Here is a 25,776-nt window from a genome sequence, read left to right on the forward strand (position 1 = left end):
TTTTTCTCTTAACATTCTTAAATGTCTGCCTAACAGGCTAAAGCAAGTGATTATTTTCCAAATACCTGGATGTCATTTTGAAGTATCTGTGTTTTGACCTATCATATTCAGAGACAAAATAGCTCTGCTTCATATGCTATCTTTCAGGGTCTGAGACTTGATGCTTCTGTTTCCATGCGATTGAGTGCAGGACAGAAGTTACACAGGGAGAAGTGATGAACCAGTGGGAGAATCAGATGTTTATTAACGTTTTTCATTTTGGGAGAAGAAGGGTTTAGTATAGGTTTCCCAGAATAGCAATGACACCCATATTTCAAAAGTGCTTATTACACCAAGCATGGATCTTTTTCATGGTTTGTTGTTTTGTTTATCTACCATACCATTCCCTTTCATTTGGTTGACCATTGTAGATGGACAGATTTGGAGAAGGGGGCTTAAATCATTCATCTGGGGTGTCATTCATTTGGATTTTATAGCAGTCACAAACTAAGGGCTCTCAGCCAAATTGTGTTTTGTTTGGGAAGCAGAGTGTTTTTAAGGAAATCATATCTGAATACCTTGAGGTGGAATATGTCCTTTCCATTTTATACCCAGCTGTCTTATGAAATTATATGCCTGATTCCTATAGGTATTTGAGTTTTTGGGTGCTTGACCTATAAAAACTAACAGGATTTTATCAGCAGTCTCTGTGGCTAACTTTGCTGCATTTTGGCAGGTGAAAGTTCTACATAATGGATAATAAAATCTCTCCAGAAAGTTGCTGCTTTAGGCTAGATGTAGTTCAATTTGTGAAACCTTCTGGGAATCAGCAACAGAGAGAAAGGCTACATCGTGGAGCCCTTTGAAATTGTAGCATCTACTATTTTCACCCTGCATTGCTTCGGAGCACCTGAAAGATGTGAGTGTGGTACAGTGAATGCAGCAGAAAATAAAGAAGGGAATAGCAGAAGTATGTTTAAATTATTATTTCTTCCTCCTTCTCTTAAACTAACAGAGTTTTTAAATGAGTCAAATACATACTTTAATTGATAAACTGACTTTATATTCACCTATTGGAAACAGTACAACATATTTTACATCAGATTATGAAATATGGATGTTTTACTAAAAGACAGGAAGGCCTTTTTCCAGTCTTTAAAGTAAATACATATTCAAAGGATCTTAAGGCATACCATTTATTCATATTCATATCTATTGAAATACTGTACATCCACATACTTCAATAAATAGTTAAAAACCTGACCTCTTTTTAAATCATTTCTGAATTTCAAAAAACAATTTTTATTGAAAAGATTAAATAGGTAACTTTTGGCTGTCACAAAGCTAAGCACAATGGATAAATTAACAATTATTCAGTAAATTTGATCAGTATAGATGATTGGCTTTGATAAATTTCTCAGAGTTTTCTGAGTTCACACATTGGGGTATTTATATATATATATATATATGTACATGTATACATATATATATATACACATATATATTTATGAAAATTTCTTTTTTGTCCTGAATTACCTGGGTAATTTTCTTAGTTCTCCAGTCTACTTTCTAGATATAGCTTGAATGTTATGATGAAGCATTAATTTTTCAGTTAAGTTTTAAACACCCCCAAAAGTGGTTTTAAGTTTGACATTCTCTCTCTCGAATCTTTTAGTGTTTCCCAAAAAACACAATACTATAATTTGGGCAGTACTTTTCATTATATAATTGCTGCATAATAGGAACTTCATGGTGTCACAGGACTTATGTTTTGAATGGGATCATTGTAAAACATAATTACACCACTTGCAGTTAAACCAAGAATGCAAATGAATTAAGTCAACTACCCTAATGTTCTGTTCTTCCCTCTCTCCCTTTCTTCCTCCCTCCCTTCCTTCCTTTTGCCCTTCCTTCCTCTTTTTTTTCCCCTCTCTCTATACCTCCACTCTTTTCTGTCTTTTTCTTTTCTTTCCACTCTCTTTCCTCCATTGCTCTTTATTTTTCTTTCTTAGAAAAAAAAAAGAAAAACGAATCTAGGGGCAACAAAAGGAGTCCCACAAACGGAACTTGTGAAAATATAACGCTGAAATGAATAGCTAGGAAAAACTGTTTTAGATCAAAAGATAAATCAATTTCATAAAACCGCTATTCTGAAATTGCAACAATCTTGTACAGTCAGGACTGATAAAATGGAGTAATCAGACATTTCATATGTCTATAAATGTAAAATCATCTACTTGAACATTATATGCATACATTCACACAAAAAAGCAAATACTGTAGCCTTATTTGAACAATATTGAACTCATAAATACTCATGGTTTCACTCTGTTCAGGGGCCTAAGGACTAGGAATGCTGCTGTGATACAGAAAAACATAGTGAATACCTCCTCTATTTAAAATGTCACTCAAGAAATTCTCTTCTAACATAAAAGCAAATACATATAGCTACTGAGCTATGACTGTACTTCTGTCACATTCTATGGGAAAAACACCAGACTCCACAAATTCGGAATCATGACAACACTTTGAACTAATTATTTGGTTCATCCATAGTTTATACCTCGATTTACCTCACATTTACCCTACAAACCTTACAAAGAGGAGGTATTTTTAATTCTAGGAAAGCGGTCACTGTATAATATGCATTCTTGATCTGTTTCTTTCTCCCAAACACTGGTACTGATGGTTAACACTTCTGTGGTAGCACCACTATTTCTAGTAAGTAGATTATTATGGAGTGTGCCACTTTAAAGCTGCAATACAAAAAAAATATATAGTTTACTCACCGATTCCACAAAGAATATTTTTAAAAAGCAAATCAATAATAATCAAAATTAAAATGTCATGTGTTAAAAAAAGTTTTTAATACATCAGTCAAAATAATTTAATGAATTATTATAGTGAGCAAATTTAATAGCAGTATGCCATATTATTGCCATTTTGTGGAAGCACTGTATATTTATGCCTCCTCATTTAGGATTCTTTTTTTTTTCTAATTAAAATAGATTTATGGTGTACTTCGGGGCTAAGCTTTACTTGAAAAAAAAATCATGATTTTCAAGCCATTTCTTTCGGGGCAAAATATTAGATATCTTAAGGATGTACACCCTCCATGAAATATCTTGTATCTAACTTTATTAGTAGTTTTTTTGTTGTTAATATGACTTGCAAAAGGGGACTATTTGTGGAAATCTCTCTATGTAGTGAAACTGGTAATTTCGTCAAACTTGTAAAATGGCTTTCAAGGCTATGGTCTTTCTTTAGTAAAGAGTAAAACCATCAAAAAACTCTTGTAATATAATACTTTAGAGTAACCCCATTTTCCTTCAAAAATGTAGTTTTCATTCTTTATGATAGAAACAAATATCCATGATAATTTAATAATTAATATATCTTAAGATATTCTAATCACTGGTGTCTTATCTTCCTTTGATCACATCTTACATATATCACGTAAGAAGAAATAAATCATGGTAATTTTGTTGTTGTTTGTTTTTTGGCCTTGCTTGTTTGAACTGACATGGCTACACAGAAAGATTTTTACTGCAGAATTAGTTATTTCAGGGATTGATCTGCTGCATACCAGCATGGAATATTTGATACAATATATTTTGGAACATTTTCTTTTATACAGCATGCATTCCAAACTATCAACTGAGTGATGTTTTCAGGTGGAAGATATGCGAAATGCCCCTGTCTGCAGGAGCACTGTATCTATCATACCAACTTACCTGCCTCAGAGCCAAACGAATTTGGAGTGCTCACCAACTCATATAGTATTAGGTGATCAGACTTTGTGTTCTTTCTGACAAACCACCTTAAAAAGTTTGGCTGGGGATAGTGAAAGGAAAGGATGCTGTGTTGCTAGGCAATTTCTCAGATGGACTGTCATCTCGAAGGGAATTATTTCCCAAACTGGATCCAGCATCCAACCACAACTACAAGAATACATATGGTAATAAATTTACCTGCACTATGTTAATTACATTGTTTTCATCACAAAACTGAGTTTATGTGGGGCAAAATCCTCACACCCCACTGGTAAGGAGGGATGAGATTTTTATAGTCTAACAGCTCCTTCGTTCTTTAGAGATAGGATATAGTTCAACTTTATCTTGTGGTTTATTTTTGCTTTCAAATTGTAGGGTTTGGCAAAACATTTTTATTAGTCGGAGATGAAGAGAAAATTATTATTTTATATGAAGGCACACCCATGCTGAACTTACAGGGAAGAGAAGCAGAGCTGCACGGCCAGTTATATTACAAGGCTCATTCCTGAAACCTGAATATCATGCGAGCAGAAAAATCTAGATACGTGTTAGTTATATTTTGAAGAAATGATCTGAAGGCAATATTATTTGCTTTTTATCAAAAAAGAAAAAAAAACTGCATCTTTGTAAGTGTGGATTGACTCCTATTGAAACAGGGAAATGAATGCTTGTATTGCAGCCTTAAAGAATCACATATTCACTGCAATATTCGTTTTTGTAAACTACAGCCTGCAACCTAGCAGACCATGACTGAATGCTTTTGAAAAGTTGTAGATTACAAACATGAAATCACAATTAATATCCTCTAAAAGTAATTTCAGAGCTTTCACGTCTTAAAAAAAGGACAATGTGTACTGCTTCACAAGGTAATGTAGCTAATCAAAAAAAGAGTAGAATTAAAGTATTTACATAATGAGCATTTCTACAGAAGGCGATCATCCCCATGTAAGCACGGCTGATTATATCCCACGCTGCTTTTAACAAACTGTACCAGATTGGATCCAGCCATCAGCACTTTCAGAGAATCCTTAAAAGCCTTTTAGGGGTCTTTAAATTTATTGTAGAATGGCATTCTTCAGGTAGAATATGCTGGTGAAAGAGGACAGTGTCAACACAAGGTACCAGCAGGAGAAAAGAAGGTCAGCGCCCCCGGTAATTCCATACTGGGCTGTACTTGGAGCTGGAAAGAAATGGAAAAGATTAAATCAAAATCTAATTTGTGTCTTTCAGGATCTTAACAATAATCAAAAGGCAGCTGGCTGTATTGGGGAGAGCACTGGCCTTGGAGTCAGACAGACTTAGGTTTACATCTGGTTCTGCTACAGGACATGTGGCCTATTCAACTAACCGCTCTGAGCTTCAGTTTTCTCAAGGGCAAGAGAAGAATAACATAATCCACCTGGCAGGGCTGCAGTGAGAACTGAAGACAAAGCACATACAGCACACCGCACTGGGCTGGACACAGGCTAAGTGGTCAGTAAACAGCTGCTAACATTATTATTCCTTTCATACGTACTGTAAATATTTGGATTAGTGGATAATATGTAGTTCATGCATGTATTTGTTCACATTTATTTTTACTGAGATATATAATTGACCTACAACACTGTGTAAGTTGAAGGGGTACAACAGTGTTGATTTGCTACATTTCTGAACTGCAATACAATTATGACCACAGCATTGGCTACCTACTCTATCACATGCCATAATTATCATTTCTCTTCTGTGATGGAAACAATTAAAATCTAGTTTGTAGCAACTTTGGAGGTTATAATACAGTATTGTTGTCTATAATCACTGTGCTGTGCATTAGTTCTCCAGGAGTCATTTACCTACTAGTTCTAAGTTTGTACACTTAAACATCTCCCCAATTCCCCTCCCCCAGGCTCTGGTAACCACCATTTGCTCTGTATTTACAAGTTCAGCTTTTTTAGATATCACATACAAGTGATATCATATATAAATACATACATATATTTGTGAATCTTTTTTACTGGCCAAATACTGTACTAAATGCTGGGGAAAAAAAGAGATTCTCTCTTCCAAAATCTTTTTTTTCGGGGGGGGGTGGTTAAGTGAAGAAAGATATTCAAACAATTATAATATAATCCAAGGAATATTAGATGTATAAACTGGAGTGACACAAAAAATTGTATATCTAAATCTGCCTGGGCAAGGGAGGGGGGATGATTTAACAGAGAGTTTTACCAAAGGGGACAGTCATTTGGGTAGAGGAAACAATTTACTCAAAGGTATGAGGAAAGGAGAGAGCATGGCCTATATTCTAGTAGATTAGTCTTGCTGGACCATGAAGTTTGAGGCTTGGAGTCGAGGGAATTGAAACTGGATCTCTAGGCAGATAAAACATGACCTCAACTATAAGGAAAAAGAATTTAGTTTTTTATACTGAAGGAGACTTTAAAGAATTTGGAGCTGTTGAATCGTATGATTACTTTTATACATGGGAAAGATCATAGTTTCATACATAGAGAAGCTTATGTGGTACCTGGCCAACAGTCATGTTAACTTTTCACTGAGAGATTTCAACTAGAGATTCACCAAAGCTTGGAATATTTGGGGAGTCTACTGAATGGATTCCACTTCATTTCACAAGAGGACCATTGCCTCTTGGCATGTGAATTATACTGTGTTCCAGAAGTTGAATGTTGCAGGCATTCTCAGCTTTGCTTGAGACCGATTCTCATTTACCATCATAAAAATAACAGTAATAATAAAAAACCCACCAACATACCTTTAACTACCCTTCCTTAATAAAACCTGGATTTCAGGCAGTGTTTCCTAATGGAAAACGAATCGTGTAATAAAAAAAAAAGTATACTACTTCACCCCCAAATCTATAACTCAACTCCAGGAGCAGTTTTAGTCACACGGCGTTTAAATTACCAGCAGGTAGATTTTAATGGCACTTCCACCAATGACTACATTTCCATATTACAAGAATAAATTACATTGTTTGTATCTCTAAGAAATTAAAGGGGATGAAGGATGCATTAACCTATGCAGTGAGAAGTTTCCTTGACAGTACACTTGTTGATTCCAGGTAAATGAAGTTCAAGGGCTGAGACTACTACTCTTTAGTAAACACAGAGCAAAATCCACTATTTAATGCTTCCATTTGCATCACAAATTAGTTTTTAAAAAAATGAGAAGATGATGAAGAAAAGAAATCTGTTGTTGAGCCCATAGCTTTTGAAGTTTTGATATATAAGAAGTCTAATTTAAAACCATGAAACTCCTTATATTATTTTCTCTTGTTCAAGACCTAGAAAGGTGTTTTGTTTTTTAAAACATAAATAAATATTCAATTGGTCTGTTACCTTCTCAATGACAGCTACTTAAGAGTTATTTTGCTGTTGTTTTTTAAGAATCTTGAATGCAATAAAACCAGTATAATAGTAAAGGACTAATAATAAGCAAAGCATATAAAATGATTTTATAAATAAGAAATAGATCTTAAAAGCCAAGCATACAAAGCAAAGATAAAATTTTCATTATCATGACAAATTAAATAGTACATTAAGTGGGTAAAGTATAAAGAATCCTGAAAAGTCCTTATCCATCTTTTAAAGTGCAGTTTTGGGGCAATCTTTCCTGAATCCCCTCCCCTTTTCCAGCAAGCTGAGCAGGTTACCCTATTGTGTTAGTAGGCCACCATATATATTTCTTCTTCTAGGACTATCATACTACATTGCAAATATTCATATGCATATCTATTTTTCTCACCAGACTGTGAACTCTCCTAGATCATGTTTTATTTATCTTTGTGTTTCCATGCACTGAGAGTGGCAAAGTCTGGTGCATGGTAGATGCTCAGGAAATGTCTCTTGAATGAATGATTCAATTAAACAAATGAATGGGTCAGAGTTAAAAGGAGTATTTCTCTCCTACAAAATGGAATCTCTTCTGAAGCAAGTCACTTGCATAGAGACCAGAGAATCTACAATACAGCATCTTTCATTCATTTATCAAATATTTATTGAATTAGGTACCAGGCACTGGGACTACACTACCTAATAAGATATGGATGGTCCTTTTGTTACTTAATTCCATATACCCTACCTCTTCCCCCAGTGCGCCTTTATCTTCTACTCAGCCTCCTATTGTCTTAGACATGACAAATGTATGTCAATAATATATTTAAAATTAAATAATACTTTTTAATTAAGATAGTGTATCTTTTTTCCATTGTACTCCTTAGTTGTTTGTAGATGCAATACTCTATTAGTCCTAAAATAAAGTAGGAGCCTGTTGCTGCATCGTTAGCCTGCAATTATTATAGGAAATGGACTGTAGAATAGCTATTGATAATTAGTAAGCCAAAAAACAAAGAGTAAAGTTAGTGAAGGGAATTTTTGGTCAGATAACTACTGCTAAGTCATGTATCATGATTCATACTCCTCAAGTATATATTAAGCATCTTTCACATGCTGGGGATGGAACACAGGCTAAGATGAATAAAACTCAATTTCCTCTCTTAGGAAAGTTTTATTATAGTTGGAGGTATAAATAAAAAGGCATATATGGAACATTAGGATATTTATAATTATAAGGATAATGAACAAATATAAGGAATCATGGCAGATAAGTAGTCCAGAGAGCAGATACAAATACAAGTATTTTTTACAAAATGCAATGATATACACATGTTAGTACATATTTATCTCACTTTTTTAAATGGTGGCATAGTAGTCTTTTTACTTGGGGTATCCTATTATTGTATAACTTCAGTCTGATTGTATAACCTTGACTGATATTTATTATGTATTTTTAGAGTGTGTAACTTGTTTACTGGGTTATTCAGAGCACCAGGCTAAAGACACTAAAGTTAGGAGTCTCAGTACTATTTGGGCCAATTAGATTTGTTTGGCATGTTAAATCTCATTCAGCTATTTAAGAAAATATAGAAAATGTTAAGAAATTAAGAAAATGACTGCTCACTATTAGATATTAGCTTGAAGGCTCAGTTCAAATATCACCCACTTTAAAAAGAAAAAAGAGTTTTTATAAAGTCCCACATGTCCAGTCAATTTGGCATATTTGATATCATATTTACATATCTATCACATCATGTTTACATATCTGTCTTTCCCCATTAGGCCAAGAATATCTTCAAGCCAAGATTTTTATACATATCTTTTATCATTGTTGCAGAATACAGAGTCTGGTATTTAGTAAGTGTTCAATAAATATATGTTGAGTGATGATAAGGTTCATATCCATTTCCCATACTGTTACCATAAGCACATCAAGGGACACACACAATACCTTGACTTCTTTTTTCAGAAAAATATTGTCTTTCATCACTCACGTTTCACTGCCTTCCTTCTCTCCTTACTTTTAGACTTATGACCTTCTAAGACCTGTATAGAGTCAGAATATCTCCCTTCAGCACTTGAGCAAGAAGACAGATCCTAAGGCTGATTATAAGGGGAAGAGCATGCATCAAACTTTGTAGCACCATCTTCTTGCAGCAAACGAAAGGGAGTGTAGATGAACCTATGCTCCCCAGATATAGTCCTAAATTTCTTAGGAAACATGCAGTGGTGCCTCTGGCATGGTCAGATCTGTTGTATATTCTCTGCCATGTTTTCCCCTGCCTGTGAATATCATACTGCTACTCATCCTAAATAAAATTAGGAGGGCTAAGGCATATGACCAGAGGTGTAGTGGAGCTATGGTGAGAATTTTTATTTGATTCTGAGTGATATGGGAATCCATAGGAGGGTTCTGAGCAAGGAGGCTAGCTGATATTTTTAGTGATCACTTGGCTATTCTGTGGAAAATAGATCATACTAGTGGAGGCAAGAGTAGAAGCCTATGTTAATCCCAGACCATCAAGCATCTCCACTGTCTATTGAAGGAAGCCAAAGCTAATGCTTGTAGCTCAGCATTCAGTTATCCTGTTACCTGGTTCTAGACAACTGATCCAGACTATACATACTCTTAGCTCCAGTCACACAGGCCCTTTTCTGAACACAGAGAGTATTTTCATTACTCCTTGTTATTTACATATTCCATATCTATAAGCTTAAATGGTCTTCCTTCCTGTTCCCCTTCTCTACCTACCAAAGTCCTACTCATCCTTAGATATCTAAAATACCACTTACTCCATGAGTCCCCCCCTAATCTCTCTAAGAATTTTTAGTCCCCCATTTATATTGAACTTCAGAAATAGTTTCTTTTTAACTTATAATAAATTATATATTTCCCTTACACTGGACTATAAGCATGTTGAAGTTATGGAACATTTCTCTTTATAATGTGTACCTCTGTATCTTATAGCAAATGTGTTCAACAGACTTTAGTTGAATTAAATGTGGGAAGATATTCCTAAATATTCATTTGTCTAATTCAAGACAACTTTGATAAAATACCCTATTTCAATAGTTGTTCCTATGATTTCTTGCTCTGAAGGCAAAGTATGTGAGAGGAAACCTGTTCTGTGTTTCTTTCCTACTCCCTGTTTAATTGTCTTTGGTTTTAAGAGAGGAATGTAGAAAGGACAAGAGGTTTGAATTGAGAAGAAAAGAACAAAGAATAAAGAAGAGAAAGGAGGAAGAAAATAAAAGGGTGAAGAATTTAAAAGAGGAGAGAGAGAGGGAGAGAGAGAATACACAGCCTTTGAGTAATGTGTTAAATGTTTTCATGTTCACCATTTTATTCTTTGGTGTAGTTTGTAGATCAGAATTTAAGACAACAGAAAAAGCAAGCTGTTATTCTACCCACTTTCTTAGTAAAGCTAAAGCCATTCTAGTTTTTAAGTATGCATAATCTATGGACTGTGGATCCAGATGACGATGATGTTGGTTTAAAGTCTAGCTCCATTTTTAATCTTCTTAATAGTCAGTATCTTCATCTGCAAATGAAGATTGGTGTATTTCAAAAGTTATCATAAAGATTAAATGTGTTGATACCTTTAAAGCACACAGTACAGCATCTGACACAGGATGAACACTCCTTCAAGTATTATCTAAACACTTCTCATTCACTCACTTGTTTGGCAAATTCAGTGTGTGCTATGTGCTAGGCATTCTCTGAGTCATTCTCTGAGCAAAATAGGAATCGCTCCTGTCCCCATAAATCTTACTCTTTAGCTTGAGATGTTTCCCATGGAACAAGAATATTTTACTTCATTCTTAATCTACACTTGATTAAATCAATGTTTCTCTGGTCTTACAAAGTTGTCCTCCATTTTATCTTGCAAAAATATTTATTCTCTTCATTATTTTGGCTTCTTTTGAAGGACTTTTATTTAATGCCATTTACTGCTCGATAATTGTCCAGTCTCCTCTAGTTTGAAGAATCCTTGAGGCCAGGGAGTATGACCCCTTTCTCCCCCCTCCCCCCATAAGATGCATGGCCTTTAGAGAGTGGTTTCATGGCTCATCTAGTGCTGAGTTTGGTTTTGCTGGGGCTCTCAGGCAGGGAGCAGAAGTGCCTGGGCGAGGTGTGGCGTCCAGGCCTTTGGGATTTCTCCCAGTTGTCAACAGGAAGATCCAATCTGGGTTTTAACACACATCTTACATCTTGTCTAATTATGATTATCACTCCCAATTACTTACAGCTGCTGCATATTATTTTCAGTCTTGGCAGTTTTCCCTTGTATTGCTCCAGTTTTTATTTTTAGGCGAAAGCAAATGTAACTGTGAAATATTTAGTTTTGGTATAATACCAATTACTTGCCTAGGCAATTTCCTTAAATTACTCAAGTTTAACTAAACTAGCTTTGAGTCATATTTTTAAGATTCTTGCTGAAATCTTAGGTAGAGTTACTTTAGTTACATTAACTCTGCTTCCATAAGAAAAAGCTGGCTTCAACTTATGTTTTATTGAGAAAACCTATACCTGGGAAGTGAATGATTTACACCTAAATTAGATTTTTTATAAAAGAAAGTGATTAATGTGGATTCAAAATAGATTGCACATTAGTTTACTGAGAAATTATGCATCATTGATTCTATCCAAAAAGACAATGCAACTCTGTTTCATTACATACTGTGGGAGGCTTTAGCTCAAAAGATATTTTAATCTTCTTGTTAGCAATACCCACCCCTTAACACCATCGGCAGGTGGAGGGGATATCCAGATTCAGATCACACCCAGATTTTTTGCATCATTTAATTCTGCTTAAACGCTGGGTGCAGATTAGGGGAGGAAAAGGGTACGAGAATGTGATATGTTTTACCACTAAATGTACAACTTTGGGCTGTGGTGTCTGAAAGAAGCAGACAAGTCTCAGCATAGGTGACATCATCTCCTTATTCCTTTCTGTGCTATTTCTTGTCCAACCAAGTGGCTCAGGCGCTAAGATGGGATGCGCTGTGTTAAAGACACAGCACAGACAAACCCCGTCTTCCCATGTACCATCTCATACCCACACCGGTGGCTCAGTGATTTCCAGAAGTAGGCTTTTTTTTGTGTGTGGATATCCATGCTCCTGTCCCGTAGATCCTCTAAGATCTTCTTCCTGAGGCCCTAGGGTTGAGGAATGCCTGAGTAGCATAGTGATGATTTGAAAGGGCTAACAACGTATAAATTTTTAGATTCTTTTTTACTCACTAAACCTTTATTGTGCCATAGACTGTTTTCCTAGACTACAGAGAGGTAAACGTAACATGGCCCACTCTTCATGCTGCTCTCGGTCTGGTAGAGTAAGGTTTCATTTATGAGCCTCTAGCAAAGCGAGCTTCACTTGTTATTTAGGGAGAAAGTAGGAGTCAGTAAATGGCTTCGATTTCCTGCCTATCAGCCTTTTTTTAAGTCTCCTTTAGAAGGAATCAGTCTAATAAGTGTGCATTGGTGCACTTTTTTTTTTTCAAAATCAAGGTCTAAAGTTATAGAAAATCTACATTTAGATACTTATTCTCACATTTTAGATTTTTATTTTTTTCATTTGATCCAACACTGAATGTCTATCTTCAGGAAGTTCCAACATCTTTTATAGACAAGAGCCTTCACAAACATAAAAATGTAAAATAGTTTTCACAGAAAGTATCTTTATTTTATATTATGAACAATGAAGAGAATGGCTAGAGAAATCACATGATTCCTTTCTCTTTCTGACTCATGGTATTTCCCTGCCAGCTTGTTCTTAGCAACTCCTAACCTATTTCTCTGGCAGACCACCATCCTTGAATCCTTTTCTGCTTGCTGAATAGCCATTTTGCCAAAGTTCACAAGTCTACAATCCTATTTACTCAGCATCAACTACATTAGGAATTTTAAACATATGTTTGTCTCTGTTACTACCCATATTCAGAAATCTGCCTATTTGTAGATAAATACTTTTATCTGCAAATAGCCAGATGAAACTCTCCAAGACTATTACCTCTAATTCGAGCTAAGGAGAATAAGTAAGCAATCACCCAAATAGAAACAAATTCTGCGGCCTTTTTTCTGTCCTTCATAGTCATTGAAAAAAGTTTCAAAGCTTGAATTGTTCATCAATATCTTCTAAATGTGTGGATTTTTCTGTTTACTCCATTTTTAGCAGATCAGAAGTGATTTACATGAATCTATAGTAGCTCTGTTTTGAAGTGTGTTGCCAAGAAAGGCAATTTTGGATAGCCCTAAATTCTTCTTTGAACTTGGGCAAAGCCTAGTTATTTATTCTTGGTTGGTTTGAAAACAGGTTTCCATGTAAGTATCATTACATATTTTGGAGTATGTGTGTGTATATGTGTGGGAGTGTGTATATGTGTTTCCAAAGCTGGCTTTGTTGTGTAAAATGTTTATACAAACACACAATACAGATTGCCTTGGCTACATAGATTTTAGTGTGGGCCTTTAAGGCATCATTTAGCTGAAGAAAAGAGGGTTTTACAGAAATAAAAATAGAAACCCAGCTGTGTTCTTAAGGTCACTAATAGTCACTGCCATCAGCTGTATTATCAATGTGACATTGCTAGTGTGGTAAAAAGTGGGAGAAATTGCAAACTGGTAAACATTTTTGCAAGTTGAATGAATTTTTAAGATTTTATATGTGTGGCTATGTGGGTGTAAAATTTTTTCAGTTTTTGGGGCGCCTGTGTGGCTCAGTTGGTTAAGCGACTGCCTTCGGCTCAGGTCATGATCCTGGAGTCCCTGGATTGAGTCCCGCATCGGGCTCCCCCCTCTCATGTGCTCTCTCTCTCATTCTCTCTCTGTCAAATAAATAAATAAAATCTTAAAAAAAATTTTTTTTCAGTTTTTATATAAGTGTTTAAACTTGGAGCTTTAATGATTGGATTGTCTTATTCATTCAATTTTATTTTTTTACTTCTTTTGTGTTAGGAATATTATCCTAAAGCAGCTTATTTTGTTATTCTACAACATGGCTCTTTCAGCATTAAGGATCAAGAATTTCATAAGGTTTGATTATCTTTTTCATTTTGGGGAATATTACATTTACCTTCCATTTTTTCCCCCCTTAGCTTTTCAAATGCAATAAAGGTCAGTGATTATCTGGCCCTGTAGTTCTGATTTACTTTAATTGTTCCACTTGTTATGCTCCAGATTGATTTTTCAGTTATTCTCAATGATTCTCTAATCATTACCATTATATTTTGGCTATTTAAAAGACCTTATTAAATCCAAATGACTTTGTATAGAATTCAAGACCCTCTGCAAACTTTCCCGAAGCTACCTTTCCAGTCCTACCCTGGCCGCTGTCTGACATGGGCTGCTTTGGTCACCCGAGGCAGGAAGGCTCTTCATTCTCAGGACATACCTGTGTCTTTGCTGCCTTGGTGTATTTGCTCATGCTCTGGCTTCATCTGGGATGGTTATTTATTTATTTACTTGATGTAGTGTTCCATGATTCATTGTTTGCGTATAACACCCAGTGCTCCATGCAGAACGTGCCCTCTTTAATACCCATCACCAGGCTAACCCATCCCCCCACCTCCCTCCCCTCCCAGGGTTCGTTTCTCAGAGTCCAGAGTCTCTCATGGTTTGTCTCCCTCTCTGATTTCTTCCCATTCAGTTTTCCCTCCCTTCCCCTGTGGTCCTCCATGCTACTCCTTATGTTTCACATATGAGTGAAACCATGTAATTGTCTTTCTCTGCTTGACTTGTTTCACTTAGCATAATCCCCTCCAGTTCCACCCATGTCAGTGCAAATGGTGGGTATTCATCCTTTCTGATGGCTGAGAAATATTCTATTGTATGGCTTTTTGCATCTCTACATGTTAGAACAGTGCCCATCTTTCAGTGCCCAGCTCAAATGCAACCCACTCATCAAGTTAGAACCTGTCAGAACTCTAAGGGGTATTGGGGGTCATCTTGTGCAACCCTTTAGTAGCATAGACGAGGAGATGAGGCTGATGGAGATGAATGATGTGGTGAAGTTAGAGGTAAAAATAATGCTAAAACTGAGATATGCTGATTCTCTGTGCTTCCATTTCCATGTAGCCTCCCTGAGTTACTACCTAACTCTAGTTGGAATTAATTTGCCAATTCCTCTTTTCTCCAATGGTCATTTGCTTTTACTTATACTTTATCACTCTCATGTCCATCAACTTCAATAGAGTCTAAGCCTCTTGAAAACAAGGATCATATTTAATTTATTTTGCGTTAACAGCATTTGATCAAGTAGATGACACTCTCAAAATATTTATTACAGAGAACTATAGATGAATTGTTTTAACTTCTGCAGCTCAAGAAAAAGAAAGGAGCCCTATAGGGAAGGTAGTATCATTAGTCTAGAATTCAGGATTTGGAAACACTGACTACCACTTTAGAGGAAGGGTGGTTCTATTTTACTGAAAAGAATCTCATATTCTTAGACCTCTCTGAAGACATCATACCATGAACAGACAGAGTTACACACACACACTGCAAAACAACTATTGAGGAATTGCTCTTGTCTGTGACTTCTAGTTAAATGTGCTAGTTTTAGATGGAGACAGTATTTGTCTCCAAGGCTTAGCGCACCTATGCCTTGGCTTTGTCTTCCTGGTAGTGTTGTTTTGATAACTAGATGAGCTGCGTAAAATGTTAGCACGATGCTCATTTAAGTGTTCACTGAACAGTAGCAACAGTAATTAAGACGTATCAGTATTTATACAAGAAGGGCCAATGTAAGCCCTTTCCTTTGGCCCAAGAAGAAATACCCATTGCTGGAATAAGGCTATATGTACCTCAAAATCCTATACATTTGAAACAGTAACAACCATGCCAACAATATGCTCCTCCAAAGGACAGCTTGAAGAATGCAGATCAGAAAATATACTCATTACACAAATAGTACTTGAGTACCTACAGATACTTATTGAGCATGGTTCTGTGTGCTGGACTACAGTCTTAGTATAAAATTCCTCTAAATAGTAGATCACAGTGCTCTGAACAAACCGTACTCTTTAACCCCCCTGGCTTGCAATCCATATTTCTTCTACTTGGAATCACCTTCCACTTCCTCCCAAATTTCCAGGCTCCATTTAACATACTTTTACTTCTCCTTAAGGACTTAGTTCAAAGGTTACTTCTTTGATAACATACTTGGCCCTTTTAACCATTACTTGCTCCCTCCCTTGAGGCTCAACTGCAATTCAAACTCCTCACTCACTGCCTTGTTCGCTGACTTGCCTCCTTGCCTAAACTGTGAGTTCCTAAAGAACAGGGACCTTGATTTTTCATCTTTCTTTACTCTCTTTTTCCCTTCCCCAGTGGCTAGCACAATGACCACATACAATAAGGGCTTAATAAATAACTGCTCTCTTTATCTCCACATGAGATAAATTTGCAAAATGTATTTGTTTCACACACCTTTCGCATCTGGCCTTCCATCCTCTCATTGCCTTTTTACTTTGGCTGCTGCTATGACAACCAGCTGCATGCAGCGCAAACAATTCTGAGGTATATTCCACATGGCTCCTCACAGAGTTCCCGGTGGGATGGAGCTTAGTGACCCAGAGCAGGGACCAGCTCAATAACACATTCTTGGACTGCTTTCCCTCTTCTCTGTTTATCTTGTTCCAATCTCCTACCAGTGTTCCTTGAAATTCCTTTCCAAAATAATCACCTATAAGTGAGCAGCTCATTTTGGGAGGATTCACACAAAGATACACTCTTGTATGAAGAAGAGAACAACAGGTTATAAATACCGTGTCTAGGGCAATTTCATATGCCCCCCCACCCCTGTGTATAGTGCTCTGCACATAGTAGGTGTACAATAAATTAGTTTTGGATAAATAAATTGATTGAAAGTAAATAATTATCCTATCTCTTTGCCTCCATTCTTCTTGGCTCTTCATAATGCCATTGCATCACTTTTATGAAAAGGTCTGCTTTAATTATATTGTTAGCAGGCACACCCTTAATAATGTCAAAGGGGTCTTAAAATCTTAATAAAATCTGATTTTCTCCTCATAGATTTTATCCCAGGAATATTACCCACTGTTTTACACTATTATCATTTTGGTTTCTGCTATACCAGCAACATGGCCTAATGAAAGTTCTGTCTCCTATTGTATTTCTTAAATATTTAAAAGCACTCATGGTTCTTATATTTTTATTATGATTTCAACTATAAAATACTCCTCTCCCTACAACCTTGAAATGCTCTTTTCTCAAAGCTCCAGCTGCCCTACATTTTCTGCCTAAGGTGATCCAACTTGTAAGATGGGAATATGGGAAATACAACTTCTATGAGAGGAACTTGGGGACATGCACACAGAAGTCAAATGTTGGGGAATTTTAGTCCAAAGGATGGTTCCACAGAGGATGAGAAGAAAAAAAGACCAATACATTTGCATAGTGATCCCAGCACTGGACACATTATGCAATCTAGATTCATATTGATTTTTAAGGATGTTTAGTAACTTTCTTCTCCCAAAATAGGGAGAATATACTGCTCATAATTTTTCTGGACACCAGTAAAGGTATTTTAAAAGGGGCAGTGGGAATGTTTTAAATTGTTACATTGGAATACCTTACCTCTGCCTCATTTTATGGATAATATAAATTTAGCCACTTATATTATTGTTCAAAAGAGTTTTTGACTATAATTGAAATAAGGCTTCCTGGGACTGCATTAGTAAGTTTTACAGTCTATCAGCTGATATATTTTTTTTAAGATTTCTTATTGATTTGAGAGAGAGAGAGCGTGCACATGTCTGTGCCTGAGGTAGGGGAGGGGCAGAGGGAAAGGATCTTCAAGCAGACTCCTGCTGAGTGCAGAGTCAGGGCTGGATCTTGTGACCCAGGAGATCATAACCAGAGCTGAAACCAAGAGCCTGTTGCTTAACTAAAGACTGAGCCACCCAGGCGCCCCGATTAGCTGATAATTTTATATTCACAGTTCTTTGATCACAAATCACAAGAAGTCTTGTTATTTCATTAGACAAAACTTTAGTTTGTTAGAGATGACTCTACTTTAGCATTATTTTCTATTATCCTTAACCAAAATATATACATTTAACCCTCAAGCTGGAAAATTCATCTTAGGTGAGTCAAAAAATGATTAATTTAGGAATAACTGGTTTTTATAACAGTAATCACATTCTTTATGCAACAAATGCTTACTGGGCACTACTATGTGTTAGGCATTGTGCTTAGTGCTGAATATACGAAGATGGACAAGATCTAATCCTTGGCTTTCAGGAACTTAATGTCAAGTAGAAACAAAACTATCTAGAAGAAAAGGGTTGATTTTTACTAAGTCAAATATTATTAGAATTGCAGGTAAAAGAAACTTTGAGAGGCTCTATTCTCTTTTGTCAAAGTATAATCAAATCAAAACTCTAGAGAAAGGCATTTCAGGTTTATGCCCTTTTAAAGCTAGAAGGGACTGAAGTCTAGAGAGGGAATACCTACACAGGGAATTAATTCAGTTCTCTAGACTTTGAGTTTGGTGTCTTATCCAACACACTGCACTGCCCACATTAATTTATTTAGTGTCTTGTTTCAGATTTCTGTAACTCTCACTGCTTATTGATATTGGATATATCAAATACAATCTTAAAATGTTTCTAAATATAATATCAAAATAATTTCATAGTCTAGTAAATTATCCAACAGTTACACACCACTTTAATTAGTCATTTCAACCAATAAAATACAAAATGAGTTTTTTCTATATACATGCTAGAAATGATCATTATTTTTTTAAATATCAAATGTTTGAAGTAATTCCCAAGATCTATAGTCAATGTATGTTTTATGTGCATCTCATAATGTACTCACGTGGACTTTTTAAAATGCATTAAGCATATAAAGCCCATAATATTTCTTGATTAAATATTAGTGATATTTAGAAGGGCACCTGGGTGGCTCAGTTGGTTAAGCGGCTGCCTTTGGCTCAGGTCATGATCTCAGGATCCTGGGGTTGGGCCCTGCTTCAGGCTCCCTGCTCAGCAGGGAGTTTGCTTCTCCCACTGTCCTTCCCCCTGCTCATTCTCTCTCTCTCTCTCTCTCAAATAAATAAATAAAATTTTTAATAAAAAAATTAGTGATATTTGAATAATTTTCATATTAGAATCTATTATGAATGGTTAATTTTAATTTATACCAAGAAGAATGAGAGAGAATATTGCCTAGAATCAAAACAATAGGTACCTATAAAATTCTGCATATATGTCTAAACCATCCTGATTCACCCGGTTCTCAAAGTACACATGAAATCTGAAAATTAGCAAAATTAGCCTCTTTGCATAAAATGCAGTTTGTTTTTTCACATGAAGGACCAACTTTAGTTTAATATTTATGCTTGAAGTCAGGACTTGAAAACTTAAAAAATGAAAAAGGAATTCAGGAAACCACAGATTCTTAGAGAGTAAAGCCTACTTTAAAAACAAATGTTTAAAATGTTTAAATGTGGGCGCCTCGGTGGCTCAGTTGGTTAAGCGACTGCCTTCGGCTCAGGTCATGATCCTGGAGTCCCTAGATCGAGTCCCGCATCGGGCTCCCTGCTCGGCAGGGAGTCTGCTTCTCCCTCTGACCCTCCTCCCTCTCATGCTCTCTGTCTCTCATTCTCTCTCTCAAATAAATAAAATAAAATCTTTAAAAAATAAATAAATAAAATGTTTAAATGTTAACAAACCCCACAAAAATAAAAATGTCAATTTGGTTTTATTGCAGTAACATTTTTCTACCTTCCTATTACACCAATACCTAAGAGGAATTGCTAGTGAAATCAGCCACATTTAAATGCCTGTGTTCTAATATGCATTTTCCATTTCAGACTAAAGTTAATTATAATCACAATTAAAAAGGAAATTTAGCATCATTTTAATAGTCAAAGGTGAATTTCTAAAATTCCCTGTAAGTTTATGTGCAAGATTTAAGGAAAGCAACCATGAAGTCATTTCCTTTCTTGTGTATTCTTAGAAACATGTCTTATAAAAAGTTTGGGCCATATAACTGCACTTGGGTGTACTTCTCTTAATCTTAAAATTAGAAAAGACAGATGATTGTTTTCTCCCTTCACTGGAAAGAGAAAAAGATATTAAATGTTAATATCTCATTGTTATACCTTTTTTCCCCTGAAGATAAAGGGACATAAAAAGGAAGCAATAAGTGCTATGCATGTTCCTACTAATCTTACCAGAATCTCCTCCTATATTAAACTAGTTCTTGTCTATCCTATTTAAACTGTTCTTCTGATATTCTTCACATACGAACAAGATTATCCTTTGCTGAGTTTAAGCATTATGGCAGCTACCAGCTTATAAAGAGTAACAGAGCAGCTTTATCCTCATGTTTGAATTTGGAACAAGAAACTCACCAATAATACAAATAGTTTTTTATTAAGCAGCATTCCTGTTTATTACAGAGCAACAATAATTTTTTTTTTGGATTTCAATTTAACAATGAAAACAAATCCCAATTCCCCCATCTTTTTGATGCAGCTGGTTGCACTATGCATAATGTCTGATATACAATGGCAGTGTCTATTGTTACAGAACTGGCTTATTTGTGTATTGAAAGCTTCATTCAAATTTGTATGGTCCAGAATGTTCAATGAAATGCACAAATTGACTAGTTCAATATTCCTCAATTTGTCATAATGGTTTTTTTGTGAGTGTTTTTCTTCTTTAAGAGAGCCATAATGCCATTTTTATTTCATAAGAAACAAGGTGACAATTCCTGTGAAATCTCACAGTTCAATGCTAAGGATAGGGTACTCAGTCAAGTTCAAAGTCACTTATAGAACTATGAAAACCACCTCAGACTAAATCTGGGTTTAGCAGCTACAGAAAACCCACGGGAAGCCTTCCTTTATTGTTTGCTGACAATGAAGTGAAATACGATGTGGACATATTACGAAAAGGATGTTGTAAGTGAAAGGGAGTGGCTGAGAAGAAGCAAAGTGAGTGGTAAACAATGTTGGGGGGAAAGAGTGGCCTAGAGAGACCTCATGACTAAAAATATCTGCAGAGGGTGCCTGGGTGGCTCAGTTGTTAAACGTCTGCCTTCGGCTCAGGTCATGATCCCAGGGTCCTGGGATCGAGCCCCACATTGGGCTCCCTGCTCCGCGGGAAGCCTGCTTCTCCCTCTCCCACTCCCCCTGGTAGTGTTCCCTCTCTCGCTTTCTCTCTGTCAAATAAATAAATAAATAAATAAATAAATAAATAAATAAATAAAATCTTTAAAAAAAATATCTGCAGAAACACAAACATACTCATTTTGGAGCCCTGCAAATACATCTCTTCATATTGGGCATTTGGAGTCCTTTTCTATTCCTAGGTATGTTTACTAAATTACACAAGTCTAGTAATTCTAATATCCTTTGAGTATGCATCTATAATGCATACTCAATTAATTCATTTTCAATTCATTCATTCATGCATTCAATTTTATGCCATTGAGCTGCTTTTGGGTTTAAGTTATAGAAAAGAAAGCTGGAGTCAGTAAATATGGTTTGATCTCCAGATCACTGAATCATGAAAAGAATAGATTGAAAAAGCTATTTTTAAATAAGGAGAAACTATAAAACCCTGGAAGGAAAATCAAATGTCTCTATTTCTTAGGTGTCAATTAGAGGCATTTAATTGCATGTTGTTTGTTTGAAGGTATTACCTTTTCATCACTTCACTGGTAGGTAAAGAACAGAGAGAGGTCCTTTTCCAGCTGGTTAGACAATGCTGGAAAAACTAGACTCTTCTACTTGACATAGATAACTTACTATTTTAATTCCTGAGAAGATGTATTTCCAGCGTTAAATATAGAGTAGAATAACAATCACATTATAATTATCAAACATTTGGGCAAGGCATGTAAAGGACTGCCCAGAGTGTTTTTTTTTTTAAATTCTTTAATTACATCATTATGACTCCCCCATTTTTTTTTTTTTTTGGAAAGTTAATTGCTTTTAGAAAATTTTTAGTACAAAGAATTAAAGACCTTCAACAAAATACTTACGTACTGTGAACTTTGGTGTTTCCATCTCTAGGACAGTGTTATTAATATCTACGGGTTATTGTGTAGCACTAAAGGAGACAATGTGGGTGACCATGCTTTGTGTTGCATAAATCAGTTTATACAAGCAATGTGGGCCCAGGGCTGATAATTGGGTCTTTAAAGAAAAAAAAATGCCCCTTAAATTTGTTGTCATTTTTTAAAGAACAGAATGTCTTCAGGTGATCCATCGACTGAATCATGGTTATTAGGTGAAGTGTAAATGACCAGAAATAACTTATTTTGATGAAATAAAATTCTATTCACCTGGAAGTTCAGTTTTATCTATTAGTAATTGGCAAGGTGAGATATCTGACTTCTGAAAGTGTCTCTTTTATCATTCACTCATGCGTTTGTAGATTCATTTATGAAATACTTCTGTAGCATCTACTCTGTGCAGAACTGCCTGGGTGTTACAGGTGCTTCCTTGTCTCCCAAGATTCCCATCCCCTAGTTGATCAGACACTAATCTAGGCACTGCTGTGAAAGAATTTTGCAGATGTAATTAAAGTCCGTTGACCTTAAAATAGATGATCTGGGTGGGCCTGACCTAGTCTCATGAGTCCCTCTGAAAGCAGGCAGTTTTCTTCCCTGGTGGCAAAAGAGTAAATCAGAGATTAAGACCCAAAGGGGGAAGAGCCAGCTTGAGGACAGAAGGGGAAGAGCCAGTTTGAGGTATTCTTGAAGCTGCAAGAATACCTAAATAAATAAACAAATGAACGGATAAATAAGTGAATAAATGTGTAGAAGATAAAGAGTAAAGCCCTGGGCCCATGTGTTGAGGAATGCAAGTGACCATTAGAAGCAGTGAGCAGCCTCTGTCTGAGAGCCAGCAAGAAAATGAGGACCTCAGTCTTACAACCACAAGGAACTGAATGCTGACAATACCCTGAATGAGCCTGAAAGTGGGTTCTTCCGTAGAGCTTATAGACACCTTGATTTCAGCCTCGTGAGGTCATACATGGAGAATCCCCTTGAGCCACACTGTACTTCAGATCCACAGAAGTGTGAGCTCATAAGTGTTGCTCTAAACCACTACATTTGTGGCAATTGTTTCATAGCCATAGAAAATGAGCACAATCAGTGATTTCCTTTCATATGGGGACACATCACATAAACTGTTGAGAGCAATACCAGGGTTAAAGAGGCACGAGTTAGAAACAGAAGAGCCAAAGATACGTCAAGGTGAAATGAGCAGCACATACATGAGCTCTTAGTTCCCAGAGGGTGTTTCACGGCATTCCGAGTTCTTCCTGGAGCATACAGCATGGGAAGGTTTGGCAGGGCAGAATTTCTCTTGTAATTTCAAATAAATCTTTTTTTTTTTTTGAACCTATGTGTCTGTCTACTTCAAGTTTTTGTTTAGATGACATTCTACAATCCTATACTATGTCTATTCTCCTTGTTTTATACAAACCTTTCCTCACCTTTGCAAACAATAAAAACAAAGCCTCCAATCAGAGACTCCAGGGGGTCAGTACTATCATTCTTTTCAGTTGAAAGGAAATAATCATGAGCTACTTATAAATCCAAGATTACTCCAATTCATGCTGAGCCCTGAATGAGATAATATGTACATATATGTAATCTCTGTCCACAGTACAGAAAAAAAGCTTGACCAGAAGCCCTGTGAGCACTTCCCCCCTCCCACTGTTTAAATGTAAAATGCCTAAATCTGAACACTTATCAGTGAATAACTAATCCTAGTAAGCACATAACCATGCTCATTTTCTAACTCCTTTGTGGTCAAATAATGAATACAGATGCTACAGAAAATAGTCACCGTGGCAAATTTAGACAAATAGAATTTAGAGACAGTGACAAAAGCTTAGTCAAGCATAATGCTCACAAAACCTAAAGCAAAAATCAGGACGAAAAACATCAAACATTCCCCAGAGGCTCCTGATTGCATAAGAGGGTCTGACTTTAGAGTCCTTTGGTTTAGTGTAACCTCCTCTTTCTCTAGTAATTCACACTCCTACAGCTGAAAGAGGTTTGGACTATAACACTCATTATTTACAGTAGCTATTGAGGCTGCAAGAATACATAAATGAATAAACAAATGAACAGATTAGTAAGTGAATAAATGTGTAGAAGATAAAGAGTAAAGCCCTGGGCTCATCTTATTTCCCTGAGTTTGCAATCTAATTGTGTTTCCAGTGAGGAAAAAAGGCACACACATGCTCCCCTAAAAGATGCTTTTTTATATACAAAAGGTAAAGCCAACATACTTTTACACCTGTGCCATTTCTCTATTTAAGCTGAGATTTGCTACTTATCGTGTATGAATAGAAGAATGGATGGAATGAACAAAGCATGGATTTTTGTTGTTCCTGCCATGTAAAGTTACAGCAAATAAATTGTAGGGAGGAAAGAATAAATGTAGAAATAGCCTAAATCTTTTTATGTAGATGAAGTGAAAAAGCAGTCTCCTTTAGAATTGCTGCTTTAGATTATAATAGCAATTTATGTTAAAAGTCACTATGACAAATCAGCCCATAATTTATTTTAAGAAGTCAAACTAGCAAGATCAAGTGTTCTGTAGGTGGTATTTCATCTTATCATATTAAAACAGTCTTCCCAAATGTAAAAGATAATCTCAACTGCTGTGTTCTGTAAGCAAGCAGAAAATTATGTAAATCTGATTTCCTTACTATGCGTTTGCTATCTCTTTAAAGCTTACTAAATCATATCCAGATTTGTAAACACAAAAGCACTGGATCCAAGATACATTTGCTTTTCAAACACTCAGAATGAAAAAAGGTATTTTGCAGGATGTAATTGAAAAATTCCTGTCTTCAAAAGCTAACAAATCAACAGTTGTGTGAGATTCAAAAAAAATAGAAAATATCACCTCTTAACTTATTATGGGCTTAATTGCTTCCTCATAATGGAGTGTGACAATGTGATTGCAATAAGAATAACACCTGCTTTGAAAATCACGTATCAAAGAAATGCCAGTGAGGAGCAGGAAGTCCAAAAGGCAGCCATGTTAAAGTTCTTCATCCCATCCTTAGTTTGGATCACTCTTTACTCTCTCTTCTTTAAGCCTGTTTAATTGGTGTTTACTTTGTTAGCTCACCTAAAAATGTCTGCACCTGTATGCCCAGCTTTGAGGATGCAAAGGCACAGAATTTGCACATGCAAGTAGTTGGGTATTTATCTGGGCCGAAACTCAGAGATTATCTTCCTCACAGACACAGAAGCGCCCTGAACTGCATTGTGCTCTGCCTGTGTGTACAAAGAAAAAGCCCATGAGCCAGATCGCACAAGCATCTTGAGTCAATGGCCAACAGAAGGGACTGTCCTCATTCTTCTTTATTCTGAAGAAGAAAATCCTTCAATGTTAAGGTTAATTGGTTAAGTTCATTCATATTGTGGATTTGCATTTAGTTGCATTCATGTAGCTTAAGTTTTTTGTAAATATATGTCTAATCTTATATATTCTTTCACCAGTAATTTCTCACTTTGTGTTTGGAGAGCAAGGGAGGAAATCTTTTATTTTTTCTATGAAGAGATGGCCAAGGGCAATAAATCAATAGGTTAAAAGATATTTAAATTGCTATGTTTTAGTCTGACTCTTGGTTTTAGGTCATGAGCTCATGGTCGTGAGATTGAGCCTCATGTC

General features: G+C 36.0%; 1 protein-coding gene across 1 annotated transcript in view; it reads right to left on the reverse strand.

The window, feature by feature from the left end:
- Positions 1-1,020: 1,020 nt before the first annotated feature.
- NEGR1 (neuronal growth regulator 1) overlaps positions 1,021-25,776 on the reverse strand; it is a 797,662-nt gene continuing 772,906 nt past the window's right edge. The window contains exon 7 of the mRNA XM_031034781.2: positions 1,021-4,932. Coding sequence (XP_030890641.1) covers positions 4,808-4,932 — 125 coding nt within the window. The 3' untranslated portion in view covers positions 1,021-4,807. The remainder of the gene's footprint in view (positions 4,933-25,776) is intronic.

This window comes from Leptonychotes weddellii, chromosome 4, assembly GCF_054177405.1.
Source record: "Leptonychotes weddellii isolate Sample4059 chromosome 4, ASM5417740v2, whole genome shotgun sequence".
In the NCBI taxonomy this organism is placed as follows: domain Eukaryota; kingdom Metazoa; phylum Chordata; class Mammalia; order Carnivora; family Phocidae; genus Leptonychotes; species Leptonychotes weddellii.